This window comes from Genypterus blacodes, unplaced genomic scaffold, assembly GCF_046128005.1.
Source record: "Genypterus blacodes isolate CSIRO-AG114 ecotype Tasmania unplaced genomic scaffold, CSIRO-AGI_Gbla_v1 ptg000037l_1, whole genome shotgun sequence".
Classification (NCBI taxonomy): Eukaryota; Metazoa; Chordata; class Actinopteri; order Ophidiiformes; family Ophidiidae; genus Genypterus; species Genypterus blacodes.
The window spans coordinates 3,349,281-3,369,751 of NW_027466850.1; the positions used below are offsets into that span (position 1 = coordinate 3,349,281).

General features: G+C 42.8%; 2 protein-coding genes across 4 annotated transcripts; both read left to right on the forward strand.

Annotated features, from left to right (window-relative positions):
- The first annotated feature begins 880 nt into the window (after window positions 1–880).
- ilrun (inflammation and lipid regulator with UBA-like and NBR1-like domains) lies at window positions 881–5,686 on the forward strand. Of its 2 annotated transcripts, none has more exons than XR_012961745.1 (5): window positions 881–1,164; window positions 2,004–2,158; window positions 2,296–2,493; window positions 2,636–3,481; window positions 4,475–5,686. XR_012961745.1 is itself a non-coding variant. In XM_076147214.1 (5 exons), the coding sequence occupies exons 1-5, from the start codon at window positions 1,007–1,009 to the stop codon at window positions 4,508–4,510; spliced, it is 852 nt and encodes a 283-aa protein (XP_076003329.1). In that variant the 5' UTR covers window positions 881–1,006; the 3' UTR covers window positions 4,511–5,686. The 2 variants fall into 2 exon arrangements, 1 of the variants encoding a protein (XP_076003329.1); XM_076147214.1 differs by having other exon boundaries at window positions 2,636–2,940.
- Window positions 5,687–12,956: 7,270 nt separating this feature from the next.
- Window positions 12,957–20,223, forward strand: spdef (SAM pointed domain containing ets transcription factor). Of its 2 annotated transcripts, none has more exons than XM_076147075.1 (6): window positions 12,957–13,315; window positions 17,030–17,480; window positions 18,074–18,271; window positions 18,412–18,459; window positions 18,585–18,719; window positions 19,114–20,223. In XM_076147075.1, exons 2-6 carry the CDS (start codon window positions 17,039–17,041, stop codon window positions 19,290–19,292), a joined length of 1,002 nt encoding a protein of 333 aa, XP_076003190.1. In that variant the 5' UTR covers window positions 12,957–13,315; window positions 17,030–17,038; the 3' UTR covers window positions 19,293–20,223. The 2 variants fall into 2 exon arrangements, with proteins under 2 accessions (XP_076003190.1, XP_076003191.1); XM_076147076.1 differs by having other exon boundaries at window positions 12,957–13,311.
- The last annotated feature ends 248 nt before the right edge of the window (window positions 20,224–20,471 follow it).

Below are 20,471 nucleotides of genomic sequence, written 5' to 3' on the forward strand. Positions count from 1 at the left end.
GGAAATACCAAACCAGTTTCTTTAGTTTGTGCTTGGTTTTAACTTTATATTATACACCATAGTACGTTCACTCTTCCAGCAATCACAACGTTTTTCTTCTGTTTACTTCTGTAGGTTTTTTGGCACTCAACTAGTTACGCATACCTACAGTCATCAGTCAAACATCAAACTGTTACAAAATACAGAATATATACAGAAACAGAATATTCAGGGCGTTATTGCCATGACTTTTGGTATTCATGTCTTTCATATTTCCAGAAACATTCAGCATTCTTCTTCAGCATTCGGCAAAACATTTCAGCAATTGCAATCACTGTGCTTTTTATTTTAGTTTCCTAAACACCCTCACACGTAAAGGGAAGCTCATCACGTGTGTCCACCCTCAACATCATTTCATGTGTCAGCTGTGTCATGATGTCTTTATGGGGTACACTTGGTGTTTCCATTCATGTGTCTTCATGAATCATCTGTGACATCATTCTTTTTCATCATTATGGAGGGTGCTAGAGCGTTTCCATTCATGTCTCCCTGTACTCTAATTTGGTAATACAAATAAATAAAACTGCTAATTTTGATAACAATTAAATTAGATGTAGCATGTGCAGATGCTGGACCCCTGAGCAATGTGTTGGGCAAATTTGGAGGCGATTGAAGGAATGGTGTTTGTTGCAACTCGACAGTCACACACATATTATCCAATTACAGTAGTACAATTAGATTTGATGCACATATTTGGGCTAAAACCGGATAATTTGGGATTTCATTGACAAACCAATGAAAAGATGGCTGCAAATAGCAACAGCTGACGTCATCGCACACATTGTGATTGGTCGAGGTGACGCGCGGCACAACTACTATAGCGTCACGCGACGTCCCCCAGTGTTGACATGCGCAGTAATGGTTGTTGTTGTTGAACTGGTTGTTATGGCTGGACGAGGCCTCGGACTAAACTGAGAGAGGACCCCGCACCACCACCCCCGTCTCCGCTACGGGACACCCGCCACCCATGGAGGGCACGGACATGGACGTGGACGCGGAGCTCATGCAGAAGTTCAGCTGCATGGGCACCACGGACAAGGACGTCCTCATTTCGGAGTTTCAGAGGCTGCTGGGGTTTCAGCTTAACCCGGCCGGCTGCGCCTTCTTTCTGGACATGACCAATTGGTGAGTCCGGGGATACGAGGGCCTGTGCGGCTGACCTGGGTGATGCTAACATGGTTATGGAGTTAGCTCGTTAGCATACGTTAAAATGCTAAAACAAGAGGGGGTGGGTAGGCGGACATTGTGCCAGGTTTGGGTTGTTCAATTCCGGGGGGTTAATTTCATCGTTCATACACGGGAAATCCTTGTTAACTCGTAAAATTATACGTCAGGAAAGTAAAACCGAAAAGTTTGTCCTGACAGAGTTTGGAGCAAATAACAAGCTAGCTGCCGAGTCCACTGGCTCCTTTATGCTGCGGGGCCTCGTTGTTTATCTGTAATGTTGCTTTGTAGTCTCGCTCACACTGAGCTTTTAAAGAACCTACAACTCAAGGCATCGCCACCGGTTAACGTGTGTGTGATGACGTAACCAGTCGTGATAACCGGTCAGCTGACAACAAGTGGTTTTTTATCACGACTCTACTGTGTCCCGAATCAAACCTACATCAACCATGCCACCAATCAAGGATCAATGACCTTGATCACTATGTGTTTTAAAGTGCTCATCCAGTCAAGAGTTGATCCATTTGATCAGCTGATACTGTTTGGAGCTCTTGACTCTGACACCTTCTAGTTTGGTGATGATTAAGACAAAGTTTTGTAATCACAGATCAGATCAGTTACTTATCTAATCTACGTTAGATTCACACTCGGTAAATAAGTAGCTATAGAAACGCGTAGTGTGAGTTATCGGAGCGTACACTACATTACTAAGTTTTACAAGGGAGCAAGTTTGTGGGCAGAGCCAATGGGCAATAAAGTGTGGACCCCTGCTCACATCATTCTCTCTCACCACCCAACAGGAACCTACAGGCTGCTATTGGCGCATATTATGACTTTGAAAGTCCTAATGTCAACACGCCATCCATGTCCTTCATTGAGGATGTAACCATCGGGGAAGGAGAGTCTGTCCCCCCAGATACACAGTTCACAAAGACCTGGAGAATACAAAACACAGGTTGGTATTATCCACAACATTGAAAAAATGTTGTTACATTATACAGATTTACAACCAAGCTCGCACCATGACGACAGTTACACCTTCACCGATATGCTGCCAATCTTTGTGTTGTCTTAAATCATTTGTTATTGTAGGTGCTGAGTCATGGCCAACTGGTGTTTGTCTCAAGTACATTGGTGGGGATCAGTTTGGGCACGTGAACACGGTTATGGTGAAGTCTCTGGACCCCCAGGAAATATCAGATGTGAGTGTGCAGATGCGCAGTCCCACAGCTCCTGGCATGTACCAGGGCCAGTGGAGAATGTGTACAGCCACGGGATTATTCTACGGAGGTACGCAATCAGTAAAGCTTTAATGTGCATGTAACACAAAGACAAATCACCGACCATGGCTGCTTAGCAACTTGGGATGTACTGTAAGAAATCTCTTGTGTCATGTGACCAACAACAGGACATGCTTCTTTTTTTGTTGCAGATGTAATCTGGGTGATCCTTAGTGTGGAAGTAGGAGGTCTCCTGGGTGTGACGCAGCAGCTGTCCTCCTTTGAGACGGAGTTCAACACCCAGCCCCAGCGTAATGTGCAGGGAGACTTCAACCCCTTTGCCTCACCACAGAAGAACAAGCATGAAGCCACTGACAACAGCTTCAGAGATCCCGGCGGGGCCTGGGAACGTACGCAAGAGCCAATCCAGCAAGATCAAAATGGACTGTCTCACAATGTTGTAAATAGAGCATCAAATGGTCTCCAAACCAATCTGTCAGTGGTGACCTATGGTCAGGTATGTATGCATCAAACTTAGTGTTTTAGACTCCACAGAAGTTACATTTGCTTTGCCTCTCCAGATTCATAACACAATCACTCTCTACCTTCTGCTTGGAACCCGGCGTCCCTGCAGATGGACATAGACCGGCCTGTGGCAGCGGTTCTAAATAATTGTGTACCGAAGTGTCATTGGACGTAGTGATCTGGCTCTTTGGTGCAGTTATGAATGAGCTCCCACAGATAAGAGAATTAAACAAAGCTTATTGAAAGTGTCCCTCCGGACAATCCAGGTTCAATGGCAATAATAGGCTTTTTGAACAGGCTCCTCCAGTCCTTCTACAGAGCACGGGGATGTGGGAGACACCTAAGGCCTGTTCACACCGAGTCTGACATGACAAAAATGACACAACAATGTGATTTCAAATCGCATCACAAATATTTTCAGCAGTACTGTTCACACCAAGTCTGACACCCTTTTTTTCCATTTTTCTGAGGAAATTTCGCACAACGAAAAAAGGAGCAGGATGACTGCAAGTCAGATTGAGGCACCATGTCAGGTGCACACACACACACACACACACACACACACACACACACACACACACACACACGTATGGTGTTTAAAAGTCACAAACAAAAACAACCAGCACGTCGGTGAATCAAAGAGTTCATACATTCAGACCACATTGATTTGTTTGGATGATGTGATTGAAAGTCTGTTTTTTTTTTAAATCGCTCCGACAAAATTTTCAATGAAGGGACCCATCCGCTGTGAACATTTCAGCCCAGGTGTGAATAGGAACACTGAGACGCAGGTGTTTGTTTGAAAATGCTGCGGCCTGACTCGGTATGAACGCGCCTTCAGACTGGTTTGGGCTCGCACACTGTTCTGACCAGTGTCTCATCGCGGCCGATGAATCGCTGTGATTGCTATGGAATTATTTCTGTGTCGCAATATACCTATGATGCCTAAGCCAGCAGCGTGGAAATGTCAGAAGAAAGGACAGATTCCCAGATTTTGTAAACTGGCGGCTTAGTCATTACTATCATTACTTTTTCCCTTTTAGTCTCCTGTGCTGTATTTGTAGGTTTGAAGGAAACAGGGCAGGGTCATACATTGTCTATCACTGAGTACATGTTGTGATTCAGCTTTTGTTTCGGCGGGGGGGGGGGGGGGGGGGGGGGGGGGGGGGGGGGGGGGGGGGGGGGGGGGGCTGGGGCTGGGCTGACCAGTCTAGAAACCCCTGCCTTTGATATGTGGGCAGGCCATTTAACTGAGGCCTGCCCAACTGAAACCAACCAACCAGTGACTGATCTGGTCTAAGCTCTGCTGGTTTTTCTTGCTGAGATGCAGTTTGCCCTGCAGCTCATCTGGCAGGCAGCGATGCAGGTATAATTACATATGCAAAACACTTCACACCCTCAATTGCTTGATGTGCATTCCATGAACTGTCACTTCCTCTGAATAAGTAGAGCACACGCCCCTCATTTGAATTTAAAATCTGTTCTAAGTATTGATTTTACTCACGCCTTTTTCTTTTTCTCTCCAGGGTATTCATGGACCCTATCCATTTGGACAGAGCTAGAATGACTAAGACCCCCTTCCCCCCTCCGCCCCCCCCCACCCCACGGCTGATGAGCTTAACATCCTGGGACTCCTTACATACGGAGGAGTCAGAGAGGGGAGGAACATTTGTTTTATATTAACTCATGACAACCCCTCTCTCTCAAGCCCATTGGCCCTTTCCACACAAACTGCAATGAGGTGATGGATCGCATCCCTTACAATGAACCCCACCCCACCCCCGCCCCCCTCTGATATCGACACCCGGATTCGCATGTGTGAACGCTTCATTAAAGAATGGCATAAAACCCTTAAAATAACACAGCTACTTTATTTCCACAGTCAAAAACAAAGTAATTAAAGGGAAAACCAACCTAAATCTGTGTACATACAGCTTGACTACCATGGACCGTTGAGCAAGAACAACTCCCCCGGGGTTCCTACACAGATCTGGAAACGTGTGGAAACTGGATTTCTGATCACTGGTAATTTTGAGGCCTTGAAAAGAGTTTGAATGAGTGAAGAATCTGTCTACTTTTAGAAACCTCCACGTCTGAATTTGTCCACAACAGAACTTTAAACTCAAAAACCAAGGTGAAGGAGCTGGAATAGGAAACGACCCAAGTATGATTTATTTGTCCCCGGGACTCCATTTCCACACACACAGTCGGCACTGTAGCCCCCCGTACGGATCACTTGTACCTGTTCTGTGTGTGGTGTTTTGATGTCTGTACATGTAGCTGCTCTAATGTTGTCTCCACACTTTGAGGTCCAACATGCTGAGGACATTGCGGCATAATTATAGAGGATTTATTTTTGCTATGTTAGTCCCATGGAAGGTCGATTCAAGCATATTCTATCTACTACCATGTTCCAAGTAACTTTGCTGTTGAAAAGTGGAATTTGCGGTTGGGGAAAGTCTACAGGTTGCTGATATACAGTAAACAATAGTAACTACATTTATAGTCAATCTCAAACGAGTGTGTTCACTTGCACACTGGTGTTCAGAAACCTGGATTAGTTATACTCATGTAGACATGCTGCACCTGTGTGTGTGTGTGTGTGTGTGTGTGTGTGTGTGTGTATGAATATAAGAAGCCAGTGTGTAAACAACATATCCAGACTACCGTCAAAAAAAAAAAAAAAATAGAAGACTCAACCCGCTTATTACCGTGCATGTAAATATTCAGTGTACCTCTCGACAAATGAAGACCTGGTGAACTTTCTGGCACTACTGCGTAGAAAACATGGCTGAGCCCTGTGTAGGAACCCCGTCTCTCTTCCAAAGACAAAATCCAGAGAACCCCCCCCGCCCCCCTGCGCCCCCCTGACACTAATCTGTGCCGTCACCAAGTCACACATTCTGCGGGTGCCCGTCTGAGACTGCATGGGATGTTTTTATTAGGGTGGGTTTTCCGCTTTAAATAGATGTCGACAAAAAGGCAATGTGAGTGTGTTTGAGCTGAGGTGTGTGAGATGTGAGGGAGGGTTTGACAAAGCCATCTGAATCTATTTTGCCTGGTGAGTGATTGTAGTTTAGTCCATGTCTTATGTGTACTACATGCTGTATGTGTGTGTGTGTGTGTGTGCGTGTGTGTGTGTGTGTGTGTGCATGTAATGGTCTCCCTCTGGATTTATCTGACATAAAATGGTGTATACTACTTGGGTAAGATGTCGTGACTATACAAATACACATTCATACTGAGAGGGCTTTAGTAAGTATTAGTTTTCTGATGACCTGATCCATTATTGTCGCTCTAATGTTACTGATGTGTGCTGCAATTTCAAAAAAAAAACCCCACTTACAGGCAGCAGGTGGTGCTAAAAATCAGATAGTCAAACTTGCCAGATGGCGGCGAGTCCTTTGTAAAGAAAGCGAGGGGTTGTAGTTTGTGTCTGCTACGACTGCCTGAATATGAGATTAAATGGTTTGCGTCAGGATTATTAATACTGATGATGTGTTATTGCTATTTGCACAACGATGCGCACCACCTGTGACGAGAAGCGTTTTGTGTTTGTGTGTGTGTGTGTGTGTTGTTTGTTTTTCTTTTGTTGGCAGAAACCTAGGCTGTATGTTGGCCTGTTGTGTGTTGTGATACCAGCGTTTTACAGGGAGTTTGATGGGTTTTGTTTTGCTTATTTGCCGTTCCCAAAAGGCCTAAAATCAATCAAAAGTTTTTGTTTTCATACCGTGCAATGTCGGAAGACGCGTTTGTCTAGGTTTGTGCACATCTCACAATTAAGTAACATTACACAACATCTTACGGCTCGTGGTTATAAATGAACATGGACGTGTTACTGATGTCAATTTGGACCGTCTGTGTAATCAGAGTGTACCACCAGCACCGTGTTCCAGAGCTGCCGTGTTTGTATTGAGTCAGCTGAGAGTCCTCCTCCCGAACAGTATACATTGTTCTGCTCTGCGTTGCTTTCCTTTTGCGTGTGCTCATGTGTGACTGTGTGAAAGAGAGCGAGAGAGAGAGAGAGAGATAGTAAACTCTGAATATTGCTGGATTCATTTTTTTAGTTTTAGCTTGTGACTATGAATTTGAAATGGATGGCATGGTGAGTGGATGAGCTGAAAGTTTACATAGTCCTAAAATAGCACATTTATCTGAAGAGAAATTGTCAAAATTAAAGCTTTTTTCCCCCCCTCCTGTATCTGTAATTAAGCATTTGTATGATTAAATTAACACTGAAACCACAATCCTCTGTTATTTCTCCTGTCTTTTTTGGGTTCAATAAAATGGCGTCATGTATGAATGTGTAACCATCTACAGTCTTACTTTACATTGTTACATTTGTCATTCTGGCTTTCAGGATCTGCTCAGTGTAAAAGTCACAAATACCCCTGAAAAATTGGGGACAAGAAACTCTTAACGAATAAACTTTGAAAGCTAGAAATGAATAAATCAACACGTATGAATGAAAAACCAGTACCTGCAAACCCCTCCAGCTGGTGTGAGAGACGTTAGCACAAACCTAATCTGCTTTGGCTTTCACCCAACATCTCGCACCTACGTCTGACACACACACAGAGAGAGTGACTGAGCTCTGTTGATATTCTCAAAAAGGACACTACGGCCTCCAAACACATCTTAAAATTTTCCCCAAATTTGCCAAAATTCACCAGATTCTTCACTTCACTGCTTTTTAGTCCTGCTTGGTATCAACACTTAGAAAGGTAGAAACTCTCCGTTGACAACATGCCCCTAGGTTTAATCAGAAGATCCTGCTAGTCCATCCAAAAACTCCATTACTAAAATGCATTACTTCTACTAGTATATCCGCATTTCATTTGGTATTTACAGTATTATAATAAAATTTTAATATAATAAAAACACAAAACACATTTTAAAGGGTAGGTGAGTGAAGTATGTTCTTGGTGGGTTAACTCCTAAGATTTAAAGAAACAATTATCTTTATTTGACTACAGTAACGTATTTCCCCCTCCCCCAAAGTGGATTGAAATTAAACTCCTCAAATGTCTCCTACTGTATTCTGACTCACAGGATCAGATACCAGTCCAGATCCTGTAACAGGATACACAGCCATTTCCATTGGAGTGTTGGCCCAATGACAACTGCTCACCTCAACATTGAAAACCCTTCTTGTTCCTTTAGAAATTGTGTTATTTCCTCACATACTTTCTCAATAGCCAGGGAATGCCAAGATTGAAATGAGTCCGTTGAGTTCCTATTTATCCAATTGAGAAAGTCCAAATAAATCATTCAAGGTGCACATTTACATAATGTGTCACCAGCACCAGTAGCCTTGTTCTCTTTCTTAACATGATGCACTTACAGGCCTCTACTGGCCCACTGGAACTCTGCCCAGGTCAAAATGAACACAAATATGACAGAGAACTGAGCCGCTCTGCTCCTTACTGAAATTAAATGAGTGTTAGACATAATGCAATCAGCTAAAGAACATCAAATAAGCAAGCCTCTGATCTTTTGACAATGAAAAGCTGTTGATTTTAAACGAATGGAGAAAGGGGATAACGAACGGAGTAGACATCAGCTATCATACGTGAGCCTGATGACACATAATCATACAGTTATACTGTATATACAGTGTGTGTGTGTGTGTGTGTGTGTGTGTGTGTGTGATGCCCTTGTTCATTCAAGCAAGTAAAACTGAGGAGATTGTTTGAATGGGTTTGTGTAGACATTGTGTGACAGGGTAACTGAGGACAAATATTGACTCTCATTGACGCTCGTATCACATCACTGATCTCCACAGCACTTGAGCAAATACGTTCTGTTTTGTTTGATAACTGCCCATCATCACCGTCAGTTCCAATAAGCTGGAGGCTTAAAAAACATAAAAGCATAAAAATGAAAACAAATGTGCCTCAACCACACAGCAGCTCAAGTACAGGCTTCAGTGTAACATTCTTTGTGAAAGATCTGTCGCTGTAATGTGAATGTGTCCAGTTTGTTTCCAGTTATCACAATTCACAAAACGCCAGTTCATATTCAGCATCATGGGGTATTTATGGTTTCGTGAATAAGATATTAAATGGAAAACCTGTTTCTAAACGACACTGAGCACAATGTTAGACGCGAGCTGAAATATGTAATTCCTCTCTGATTCTGATGAGTGAGGCTTCGAGTGCAGCAGTCAACATATTGTACAGGAAGCTGTACAGGAAGCTCCCTCGTGTTTTCACACACCATCTGGTTGATAGAGGCCTCTGCTACTATCAATGTGATTAGATTAGGGATTTTACAAGTCTGGGTGGAGATAGCTACAGGTAACAATCATAAAAGCAACATGAGTTGCCAAAGTTTTTGTGAAGTTATGACTGAGAATCACAGCCTGAGAGCGCAGAGCAGCGATGTCAGGCTAATTAAATCACCGGGTGTACCAGGGGCACGAGAAGAACAAGGAAAGAGAAGAGCAATGCCTGTGATTGCTGGATTTTCTTTTCTTCTGTTATTTTGCACTCAACAACTTCTGCATACTTCAACCTAGAGAAACCATTCAAACATCAATCTGTTCAAATTATTCAGGACATTATTGCCTTGACTTTTGGTGTTCGCATCCTTCATATTTTCTGAATATGAATAATTTTCTCACCCTAACCCTAAACTTAACCCAGCATATGTTAGATATGAGACCACAGAGCCATCTCCTCTCATCTCATTTTATGTTATTTCACAAGGCCTCCCTTTCAGCTTTGTGGACCTTGTCTTGTCACCAGTGATACAAGGAGAAAGAAGAGAATAAGAAATGACAAAAAGCAGAGTGCAAACAGTTCCATCCCACAGAGCTGAAACAAGCCTTCAGTCTCCTCCTCACAAAGCCAACCGCTGGATTTGTCCAGTATGTGTTGAGAATCGCAAGCCACACACACACACACACACACACACACACACACACACACACACACACACACAGGGTACTTCCAAATGATGTCTGGTCTTTCCCATATCATATCAACCTCTGTATAAACGTTATGTATTACATGAAACTTCATAACGTTCTTCCTGTTTACCTCATATCTCATTGTTTTTGCACATTTACATGATCAAACATGTCTCTGCAGAACATCAGACTTTGGCACACCGCCCAGCGGGGAAGCAGGAAATAGATGTTGGACTAGATTTACTGTAATACCTGTCTTTCTGGGCAGTGTTGAGAGAATATTTGAATAACACTTTTTAAGTGGGAAATAATTTGTTGATTTATCAAATGATTTGATATTTAAATGTAGTTGCAGTTGTATTTATGAATTGAAGTGATTGCAGTCAACAGAACAACAGAACAACTTTTGCGGAATTTGAACACATTGTTCAAATTCCGCAAAAGTTGTTTGGTTACAACTAAAGTTAAAGATGTTTATTCACTTTTCTCAACACCACATATCATATTAATATAACCTCTGCATTCATAAGAGCTTACAATAATCCTCAGCATTTATGTTTGCTGACTTTATTAAAACAGCTCCGGTGGGCTCGTCTTTGACACCTGATCTCCAGCACACCTGCACTATCATTACTTATCATCAAAAACACAGAGGACCGATTGAGCATTTTTATTTGACATCTAGTCTGTTGGTTTGTTTTAAGTCATTGTCTGTCAGCGAGCAGAATCTTGTTCTCCAGCCAAAGAAAAGGTCACATAGGTTGAAGAAACTGCCATGCAAATTTTGTGGAAGGACTGGATGTGGGTTAAGTCAAAAGCAAAGAGACATTTTTTTGTTGTTAACTAATCAGTCGGTGTTTTATGTATATATGTATGTTGTAATGCATCATGAGGTCATTCCTTTGTGCATCATGTGATAAAACACAACACACACCACTCACAGAATGTTCTGGCAAGGAATGCATATACGGTACATTAATGCACACACACTCACGTACACACACACACACACACACACTTACTCCATGATCTGGCAATGAAAACATATACAGTAAATTAAAGTGCGCACACACACTTTAATATGGTTAATGAAACAAAGCCATCTTCATCCATGGTTTGACTTGGTGTGTCTGCAAACATTCTGCAACTAAGAGGCCTTGACGCACTTTGTGCACGCCCTGTCTGTATATTACAATTACTCCATTCAGTCAGCGGCCATTGATATCAAGCTCACAGCTACGGCACTGAAAAGAAAGAATAGAACACTTTGCTGCAAATGCAAGAATCTTTAGGATTTAATCAACAGGTGCTATCAGATGACCGGCCACTCAGTAACTTGTGTGGAAAATTAAAAAGCTCCATTAGACGAGAAAGATTAGATGCAGGCTTACTGTAAGCACTCTTATCATTGTCAGTGGTTTTGCCATTGTTTTGCTAACAAAACAATGGCAAATGGCTTTTTTTTTCTTTTCACCGTCAACTCTCACTTCTATGCTTCTGACAAACACATTTTGTTCATAATGTTGCTGCAAGGATTGAGATTGTCAGCACAATGCAGCATTCTGAATCATAGAATGGCTGAAGCCATGTTGCTGTTATGCTTCAAAGATTTACTATCTGAATGTAATCAGTTTTAAAGGTGAGGTGAGGTGAAAACAGCACTGATATCTTCATTCTTCGGGTTTTGTGATGCACTAACAGAGATCCCTCCACCACACCAGGCTACCCTGCTGTAGCTTGAAGTGTTGCTGCAGCCGAGGGAAACTCTAGTCTAGTCTCGACCATCACTGTATACCATGACAATGATTTCATAACTTTACTTCACATTATTAAAAGCTTTTTATTGCCTTTCGTACAATAAATCTTAAAATGTGTCACTTTCCCAGGCATCCTTCCAAATGTACATTTTGCAAACTGTAACACCAACCCACATCTACTCAATGAGGGTTTGTGGCTCTCAGGGTTAATTACATTTATTAAATCATACTACATATTGCATGTATGAAGCACATCTTAACCAACTTAAGGAAGTAGTTAATAAGGAAATGTTGATGAAGTATATTAAAGGTGTTGTGATGGTTTTTATCTCTTATCTGAAGCATTATGTTTATTTATCCCTTTCATTGAGGCAGAGGATGAGACTCCACAGAAAATAGATAAGGAACAACATGGCAGCCTGGGACCATCTTGCATAACTCTGTCATTATGTTAACACCACTTTTTTCCGCACGCTATGACAACACACAAACAAACGTACATGAAACAGCCATAACAGTGTTTGAACATGATATTCACAAGGCAGCTAGCAGCAGTCTCACACAAACACAGAGCAGCCAGCCAGAGCCCAGACCTCAGCTTTGAGCAGCCGGCATTTAAATGTTCACATGCCATCATATCATTCTCTAAGCCAGAACTCTGCGCTGTCACCGAATCTAAGCCGGAAGCAACATCATTCAGCCCAGGCAGATACAGCTGACGGACACAGCTGAAAGATCCGCGTCTGTGGCCTGCGGCAAGCAGTTCAACGAGCACAGGCCATTTTCCTGTTCAAATTAACTTATGATATAAGGTTTAAACTTTGTTTCGGTAAAAATATGACTTATAAAACTCATTTTACACCACCAACTCACAGAAAATTACCACAATTTAGTAAAACATCAGTAAAATATGATCCACTGGGTCTAGATGGCTGAAATTTGGTACAGATTGAGACAGGAGCAATGGGAAGACAAATGCATTGTTTCCCGAAATTTCATGTTCATTGATGAGAAACAGGTGGACCTTTACCTGTATTTTCAGTTAAAATTATGTTTTTTTTCTTTCAACACATGGAATCTCATGGTGAAGGTGGAAATTGTTTCTTTGACGTTTTTATAAAGAGGGTTATAAGCATAAATTAAAGCCAAAAATACAGGCGAGCTTTAAGATTGCTGCTTCGGGTGGTCTGAGCGAACGTGCCAGTCCCACACACGCAGACACACCCACACACACACACTCACACGTGTGCGCGCACACTCAGGGTTGCGTGTATGAGTAAACACGGCTGCCCTATAAATGTGAATGCAGTCAGTGGTGCTAGAATTCCTTTGCACTCACTCACACAGCCCTCAGTCATCTCACGCTCTCCTTCTCAAGCTTGTTCACACCCCCAGCAGGTGCTTTCACCTACGCACCAGTTTGCAGTTGTGCTTTAGGCTGTGACTTTCAGGTTCAGTGTAATTGTGCCAAAAGCCTGAGACAGTCAAAGGCCTCCAGCTGGGGGTCTACCACAGCCATCAGGGGGAGACAGCTGAGAAGTGGCCTGCTGTCCTCAGTCCCATCTGAGCTGAGCGTGTGTCTGTGTGTCTGTGTGTCTGCTGCAGGACACACAGTCATCTTCAATCTTCAGCAGGGCCTGACAGCTGCACTGCACCGTCCAGTCAACTTCACCTGCGATCAGAGCGTCTTCCTGTAGGTAAGATGAGAGACACCACATTTAAAATCATCCTAAACAGGTACAGGGAATTTGCATGGATGAAACCTTTGTTTGCTTATTCATTGTTCATAGATATGTTATAGATGTTGTGATGAATTAAAGAATGTTTATTAATCTGAATATCAGTCAGAAAGAGGCAGAGAGGAGGTGGACTGGCATTGATCACTTAAGGATGGAGGGTTGGATGACAGGGTGTGGTTTTTAAAGTTTTTGTCATATTCATTGCTTTATTAGTGTAATTTTTGTATCTTAGTCATGCTCACCTGTTGCTGTTAAAGTTGCTACAGTATATACTTATTTTTTTTTTTTTTTACATCGAAACTGAAAAAAACAATGCCAAAAACTCGAAGAATGGTTAAAAGTAGCTCAAACAAATGTAGGATCACTGTCCAGAATGGAGTGTGAATTGTAGTTTTGCTGAGCTGGAAAACACAAGACAGGAAAATAATAAGAGTTCAGTTACAATGGGGATTATGTCTGAAGTCTCACTGACAAGAAAAATGACTTATTGTGACTGTTCTGCATAGAATAACCCAATTTCATTATGATCTTCTGTGTTAAACCTGATACCAGTATAACATTTACAGTGACATAAAAAAAGTTAAAGCACAGGTAATACTTAGTCTCCATCAATTTGCCATATTGGCCCAAAGTGACATGTGAGGTCACTTTGCTTGTGTGTTGACTTAATGTTCCAATAGCTTCACAAATCAACATGTGATTAAGTTGTTTTCTAAGTTTCAGCAATTTGTAAAACTTATATTAAAAAGGTGCCTCTTCAAATACGGGTGACAGTTCTTCAAGTTCACTGATAAAACTTCCAATGTGCAGATCAGATCTCACAACCCAGGACCATAAACATAACTGATTGAATTATTGATAATTCAGAACAAATGCCATGACTTTGACTTACTAACTGTCAGGATTAACAGCAAACTATTTGCTATGGTGGCATTTAGGCTCCTGGCCTGGTGCCAGTGCACCTGACTCACTGGAGAAATGACTCTGCTGAGTGAAAACAACCAGCCTGAGGGAGGAAGATTAGAATCGCTGTAAAATGAAGATAGGAAAGGAGGGAAAAGTGTTTATTTGATGCTATTAATGACTTCTAAGGGTGGAAAATAAAATAATTATCTATAAACTGAATTTACAATGAGAGCAGAGCACCTGGTTGTTGCCATAAAAGAGGCTTGCTTAAGAGACTGGAGGGTCTGTATGAGGTTCTGACTCTACGATCCTCTCAACAGAGCAATATTGAACAAGGATGAAACTCTTTCTTTTTCCTTCATTTTGGAACAATGACTTTCTAAGTTGCTCCAAGTTTCCCATGAGAAACAATAACGGGCTCCCTTTAAAGCTTACACCATCGCTCACACAGCAAACAGTCACGCCTGCCTATACACACTCCGTTAACTCCAGAGTCAAACAACAGGGCCTTTTTGTGACGAGCAGAACACTTGGCCAACATTTTGTTCGCTGTTAGACAGATGTTGTCACCGCTTTTCGGACAGGAACATACAAGTTACACAGATGTTTGACCAGACTCTTGCTTGTTTTAATTCCCACTTTAAAGAAATAATTATTTATTAACTAAGGTAAACACTTGGCTGTCACATCAGTTTGAGACAAAAGTGACAAATAGCTTCACAGGTTCATCTTAACTGAGTTTGGGTTTTTTTCTTTGGGTTTCTATTGGAAGAGTGGAATTTTTTTCCTATATCTCAGGAATTACAAGCTCCTTTTGTGACTGAAATGCAGTTTCATGTCAGTTGTTAAGCTTTTTGTGCATAATATGACAGAATAGATGACAAACAGTATTAAGATTATACCAAATTTGGAAATGGAGATAGAAGAAGAGAGATGGTTCCCAGGGAGGACGTCGGCATGGAGGCCTGTGTGTCAAAGGGCGTCTTTGCTGAGTAAATGGAGCAAACTCTAATGCTCCTGAAATGAATATCAGCGTCTTGACCAAACTCATTTAGAGATCAGTCAGGTTCTTAATCCCTCTCCCCGGGGGGGTGTGTTTGTGTCCTCTTCCTATGCCCCCTCTCCCGTTTGGAAGAAGGTAATATGGCTAAATTTGCTTTACTAATGGGCTTAGTGCAAGCTGTTACAGAGCAGAGGTGACACACAGCGGACAGCCTGGATACCAGCAACTTTTAATCTGACTCCCGATAGAGTGAAAGGAACTGTGGGTTATAGTTGACGGGAAATTTGGAGATAAAAGGAAGAGAGTGCAGGAGGTTTTACAGTGGGGGGCTCGGGACCAAAGAGGAGAAAGAAAAGATGGCTTCATTTGAACTCTGGGGTGGGAGTGGACACAAACTAGAGTTTAGTTACAGCCTCACAAAAAGCCTCGTGAAAGTCTTCATAAGAAATAGGAAATCATAGATGAGGGTGTAGTCCGTCCATTGTCCCATTTTATGGGACTTTAATTCTTCATCTCTTGACAAAGAAAGCCACGATTATCTGTGAACATGTGTTTTGTGAGCGCACACTTCCTTTACAGCAGCATCACTGATAACCCGGTGTGTGGCAGCAGTGTGTCTACCTATATGCCAGCTGTGTGTATATGTGGGTATGTGAGTTCACTCTGAGATTACAACAGCTGACGCTCATAAACAGCCACTTATGACAGTCATTTCCTGTCAGGAGAGAATATACAGGAACACTCTCAATAAAATACACCAAACCCTGAGAAGTTACCAGAAAGCAAATCAGGAATGACAAATAAGAAAATAAGTCTAAATTCATGTATTAATGTAGTTTATTAGTTTGTTGCTAGGTCACTATTCTGGATTTTGAGAGCTTTTTTTGTGACATGCTAACATGTCACCTGTGATGAGCTAAACACACTCCTTCTAGACTGTTTGGTTGCTTCTGGAGATGCTGGACGCTCTCCTCCATGTTTCCTAACGTGGATTTGATTAAAAACTCCAGCTGACAGTGGAGACAGAGGGCTGCAGAGACGGCACCTTGAAATCCAACGCAGGCGGCACAGTTGGCTCAGGTCTCAATACGAGTCACCAACCCCCCCCAAGCCACCAGCCATTCTGGGCCACTGACCCACAAATAAGAGACTCAGTCAAATCCATTTTGCAGGATGCCTTTCAGCGCTGTGTGATAACTCTGGGTCATTTCCCCGGTGTCTCCATCAGGCTCTGGTTCATTTTAAGAGCCTCAACCAACACAACCAACCACATTTCTGCAGCTTTTAGGGATCCAGCCTGCAGCTCCTCTGATGGAGTTTGTGATAACAGTGACAGAAACGCTTATTTAGCTGCCAGAATTGAGAATTGCACAAGGGAGGTGTTGGGAAAGGTATTGTTGTTACTTTCGTACAAGGCGATACAAAATTTGGTTTGAGAATTGTTCATTTTGATTTGCAATTGCATATTTCAGCAATATAAGTGGATTCAGAATGGGTGTGCAGTAGATACACAATGATTAAGCGTTTTCTTTCGTTTTTATCTTTGGAAGTACTTTGTTACGGTTAGTGGAACAATATTGCTCAAACAACTGTTGACTAATTTCACTCTAATCAGATTTGAGCTTGCAGGCTTTGTCATTGAGATATTAGACTTCTTATAATTGTTACATTGTTTTAGCACCATTCAATGACCAATGTCTGGAAGGTCATCCTCACTAATGTACAGTAAAACGTACTTATACTCTTGTTTCTCTTATTTCCAGGTACCAGCTATGTCAAATCCAGCGGACATCTTATCAGAAGGAACAACGTATGGACCCCAGATCGGGATGGTTGAGGATTCCCTTGCATTGTTGGAGAGGAACAAGGGCTCTCCAGAAACATGGGACATGGAGGACACCAAACCAAACGTGGACGCTCTGGAACGCAGCATGCCAGGTCTCTACCTCTCCTGCTTTGACATGCTCCTCACTGAGGACCAGACCGCTTGGCTGGTGAAAGTATCGGACACCTCCCCCGCCTCGACCGTACCTCGCATGGAGCCTCGGGAGGAACCGGAGCAGTGTCCCGTCATTGACAGCCAGGAACAGGGACTCTCTCCTGGGCTGGAGGGCCAGGAGGAGGAGCGGTCTCTGGAGCAGGTGCAGAGCATGGTGGTGGGAGAGGTGCTGAAGGACATCGAAACAGCCTGCAAGCTGCTCAACATCACCCCAGGTAGGCTGCCACACCTGCTGCATTCATCATCCTCCAGCATATTAAGCCATATATATATATCAACATAACACAATGCATGTCCCGCTATTGAAAAAAGGAGAGAAAGTGTTCCGTTAGTTGCAGGGAAAGTATTATTGATTTAGAGAATGTTAAACTTGCGGCTCCTAGACACCCAAAATCAACACATATTTGTATAGATACAGCAGAGAGATGACAGATCTCGTAAGTCATATCCTTTCTGACGCATTGCCTATTTGCCCGCACCAGGATCTCTGTAATCCTGACCTTTGCATAAGGTCTCTGTGTTCTAACAGTGATGGTTCTTTGCTGCCAGTAGTCGTGTACACAGTCTTAAGGGCGAGGTCCAACAAGCAAAGCAAACACACAGGAGGGAACATTATGCATTGTAGGACTCCTGGCTGTCATAAACCCAAATCATCCCTTGAGTGAAAGTGGAAAGGTGTAGATATAAACTGGTTTGAAAAGAATGACTGACTGTCTTAACTGGACTCAGGGCACTTGTGAACCAAGTGATTTACTGCAGGGGCAGCTGGGACTTTTCTCATCATTTCCATCCCTCTCTTCTTTGCTAGACCCCATAGAGTGGAACACAGGGAACGTTCAGAAGTGGCTGCTGTGGACTGAACATCTGTACAGACTCCCACACGCAGGGAAAACCTTCCAGGAGCTCACAGGAAAAGATCTGTGCGCCCTGAGTGAGGAAGAGTTCCGGCAGCGCTCACCCCAGTGTGGAGACACACTGCACGCACACCTGGACATATGGAAGTCAGGTGTGTGTCCTATTTACTTGAACATATTTCTGCATAGCCTGGGTGCTGTATTGACTTATACACCAAATAAGAACAGGACATCTAACTCCTACAGTAATGATATTTGAGTGTGTAATAATTAAATGTATTTCTCTCCCCAGCTGCCTGGATGAAAGAGAGGTGTTCAGTTGGAGATGTTAAAACTACCGGTACGTTTGGTTTCCTAACACGTCTGCCAAATAAATCTCCCGTCCTGATTGCGCTCAGACTCTGTGGGCCCGAGGGTCTATGTGCTTTTCTCTGTCAGTCTCTAATACCTTGTGTTGTTGTGTAGGTGGTGAGGAGCTTTGGTCCGAGGCAGATTCCTCCTGTTCTGGTCAGCCCATTCATCTGTGGCAGTTCCTCAGGGAGCTCCTGTTAAAACCACACAACTACGGACGCTGCATCCGCTGGCTCAATAAAGAAAAGGGTACGTTTAGTTTAAATGCTATACGTAGATACATGAGCAAGAACTTTTGAATAGTACAAGAGCACTTACATGTCACAGATGATGATAATAAGGGTAATGATCAACAAGATAAAAGGAATAAAATGTACCTACCCAGTGTTAAAGTTCTCATTTTGAAAGAATGATAGCTTGAAGAAGGTATGGAGGGAAAGGACTGGTAGGTAGGAAAGTGGACAAGGAGAAAATACTAAAGTATATAACAATACATTTCTTTTATTGAATATAAAGGCTGAATCTGCAAACTAACTACTATTGGCCAGCACCACAGGGTCATATTTCCACCTTGCATTGCAGTAGAACTATAAAGTCTTGAATAAAGCTGCATAAATTGAAGTTCTCCGTCTTTTTCTTAAAGGTATTTTTAAAATTGAAGACTCTGCTCACGTCGCCAGACTGTGGGGACTGAGGAAGAACCGCCCAGCTATGAACTATGACAAGCTGAGCCGCTCCATACGTCAGTACTACAAGAAGGGAATCATTCGCAAGCCTGACGTATCTCAGAGACTCGTGTACCAGTTTGTTCACCCAGTTTGAGGAGCTGGAGACTTACAGACTGAAAAGACACACGATCACACCATGCACTTAACACCGGAGCCCCAGCTGGAACGCAGACATGGAACACGTGCACCGGCCAACCCCTACGGTACACACTCACACTGCCAACACCGAAGCAACAGCTGGCAGCTGCTGCACGGAGGCTCCTTGTTTGAGCGCAGGAGCGAGGAGAAGAGACAAGAAGAAAACAAAGGTAGCTGCCGAGGTGAAGTCAAATGAAATAAGCAAAGATTTAACATTTAAAGTAAAAGGAAAAATAAACGAGCTGCCTTGTCATATGCGTGATCTGCCTGTTTATTCTTCCACAAAGTGATTCTCCGTTTACTTACTTTACTTATTTACTTTGAACTCATCACGCCAAACAGTTTGGAGGGATTGTTATCACGCCCTGAGGGGAAACACCCAACGCCCACAGCTATGCTTGCTTTGCCAGTTTGTATCCTTCATCATGACCACCGTGCCTCATGTGTTTGACTCTGAGCCAGTTATCTTCACACTCCGGAGTATGCGGTTTCCATTGTTTTGCTTCATTTTGGGTTTGGTCCTGGCTATTATAAAAACGGCTTCCTTCTTCCATCGACCCGATTCGGGGACAGAGATGACTGATCCTGTCTGAAAGGTGCAATGGTTTGATAAATGGAGATCTAAGGGGTAGAAGAGTGATCGAGCGGTCGTCAAACCAACGCATTGTGAGTGTGTTGGTGTCACTTGGTTAAATGGTTGATCCAAAGTGTTTGATACTGCAGTGATCCTGCTTTTTGATCTGCCTGCTCATTGATTTACAGTTTAGGTTCTTTTTCCTCATAATTCTTACTTATTACTTTCATTTGCCTGGTCAAAGCCAGGATCTACACTCTGTATATCTGTGTGTTTGTAGTATTTCTCCTGAAAACTAATAAAGGGAATGTAATTCATCTCCTGTGCACTTGTCACTCCTTTGGGCAGCAGGCTGGATAATTACCCCCACTAACTGTTTTGGAAGGCTGCACTGCCTTTTGGGTGTCTGTTGACATTTTACTTCTCATAACCACAAACTGATGTTTTCATTACATAGCCTTGTTTCATAAGTGAAGGGAAGTTGCCAAGAAAATGTGTCCCCGGGGTAAATCAAGCAGATCAATCTTGCAGGTAAGAAGTGTCACACCTCATCTGTACGCC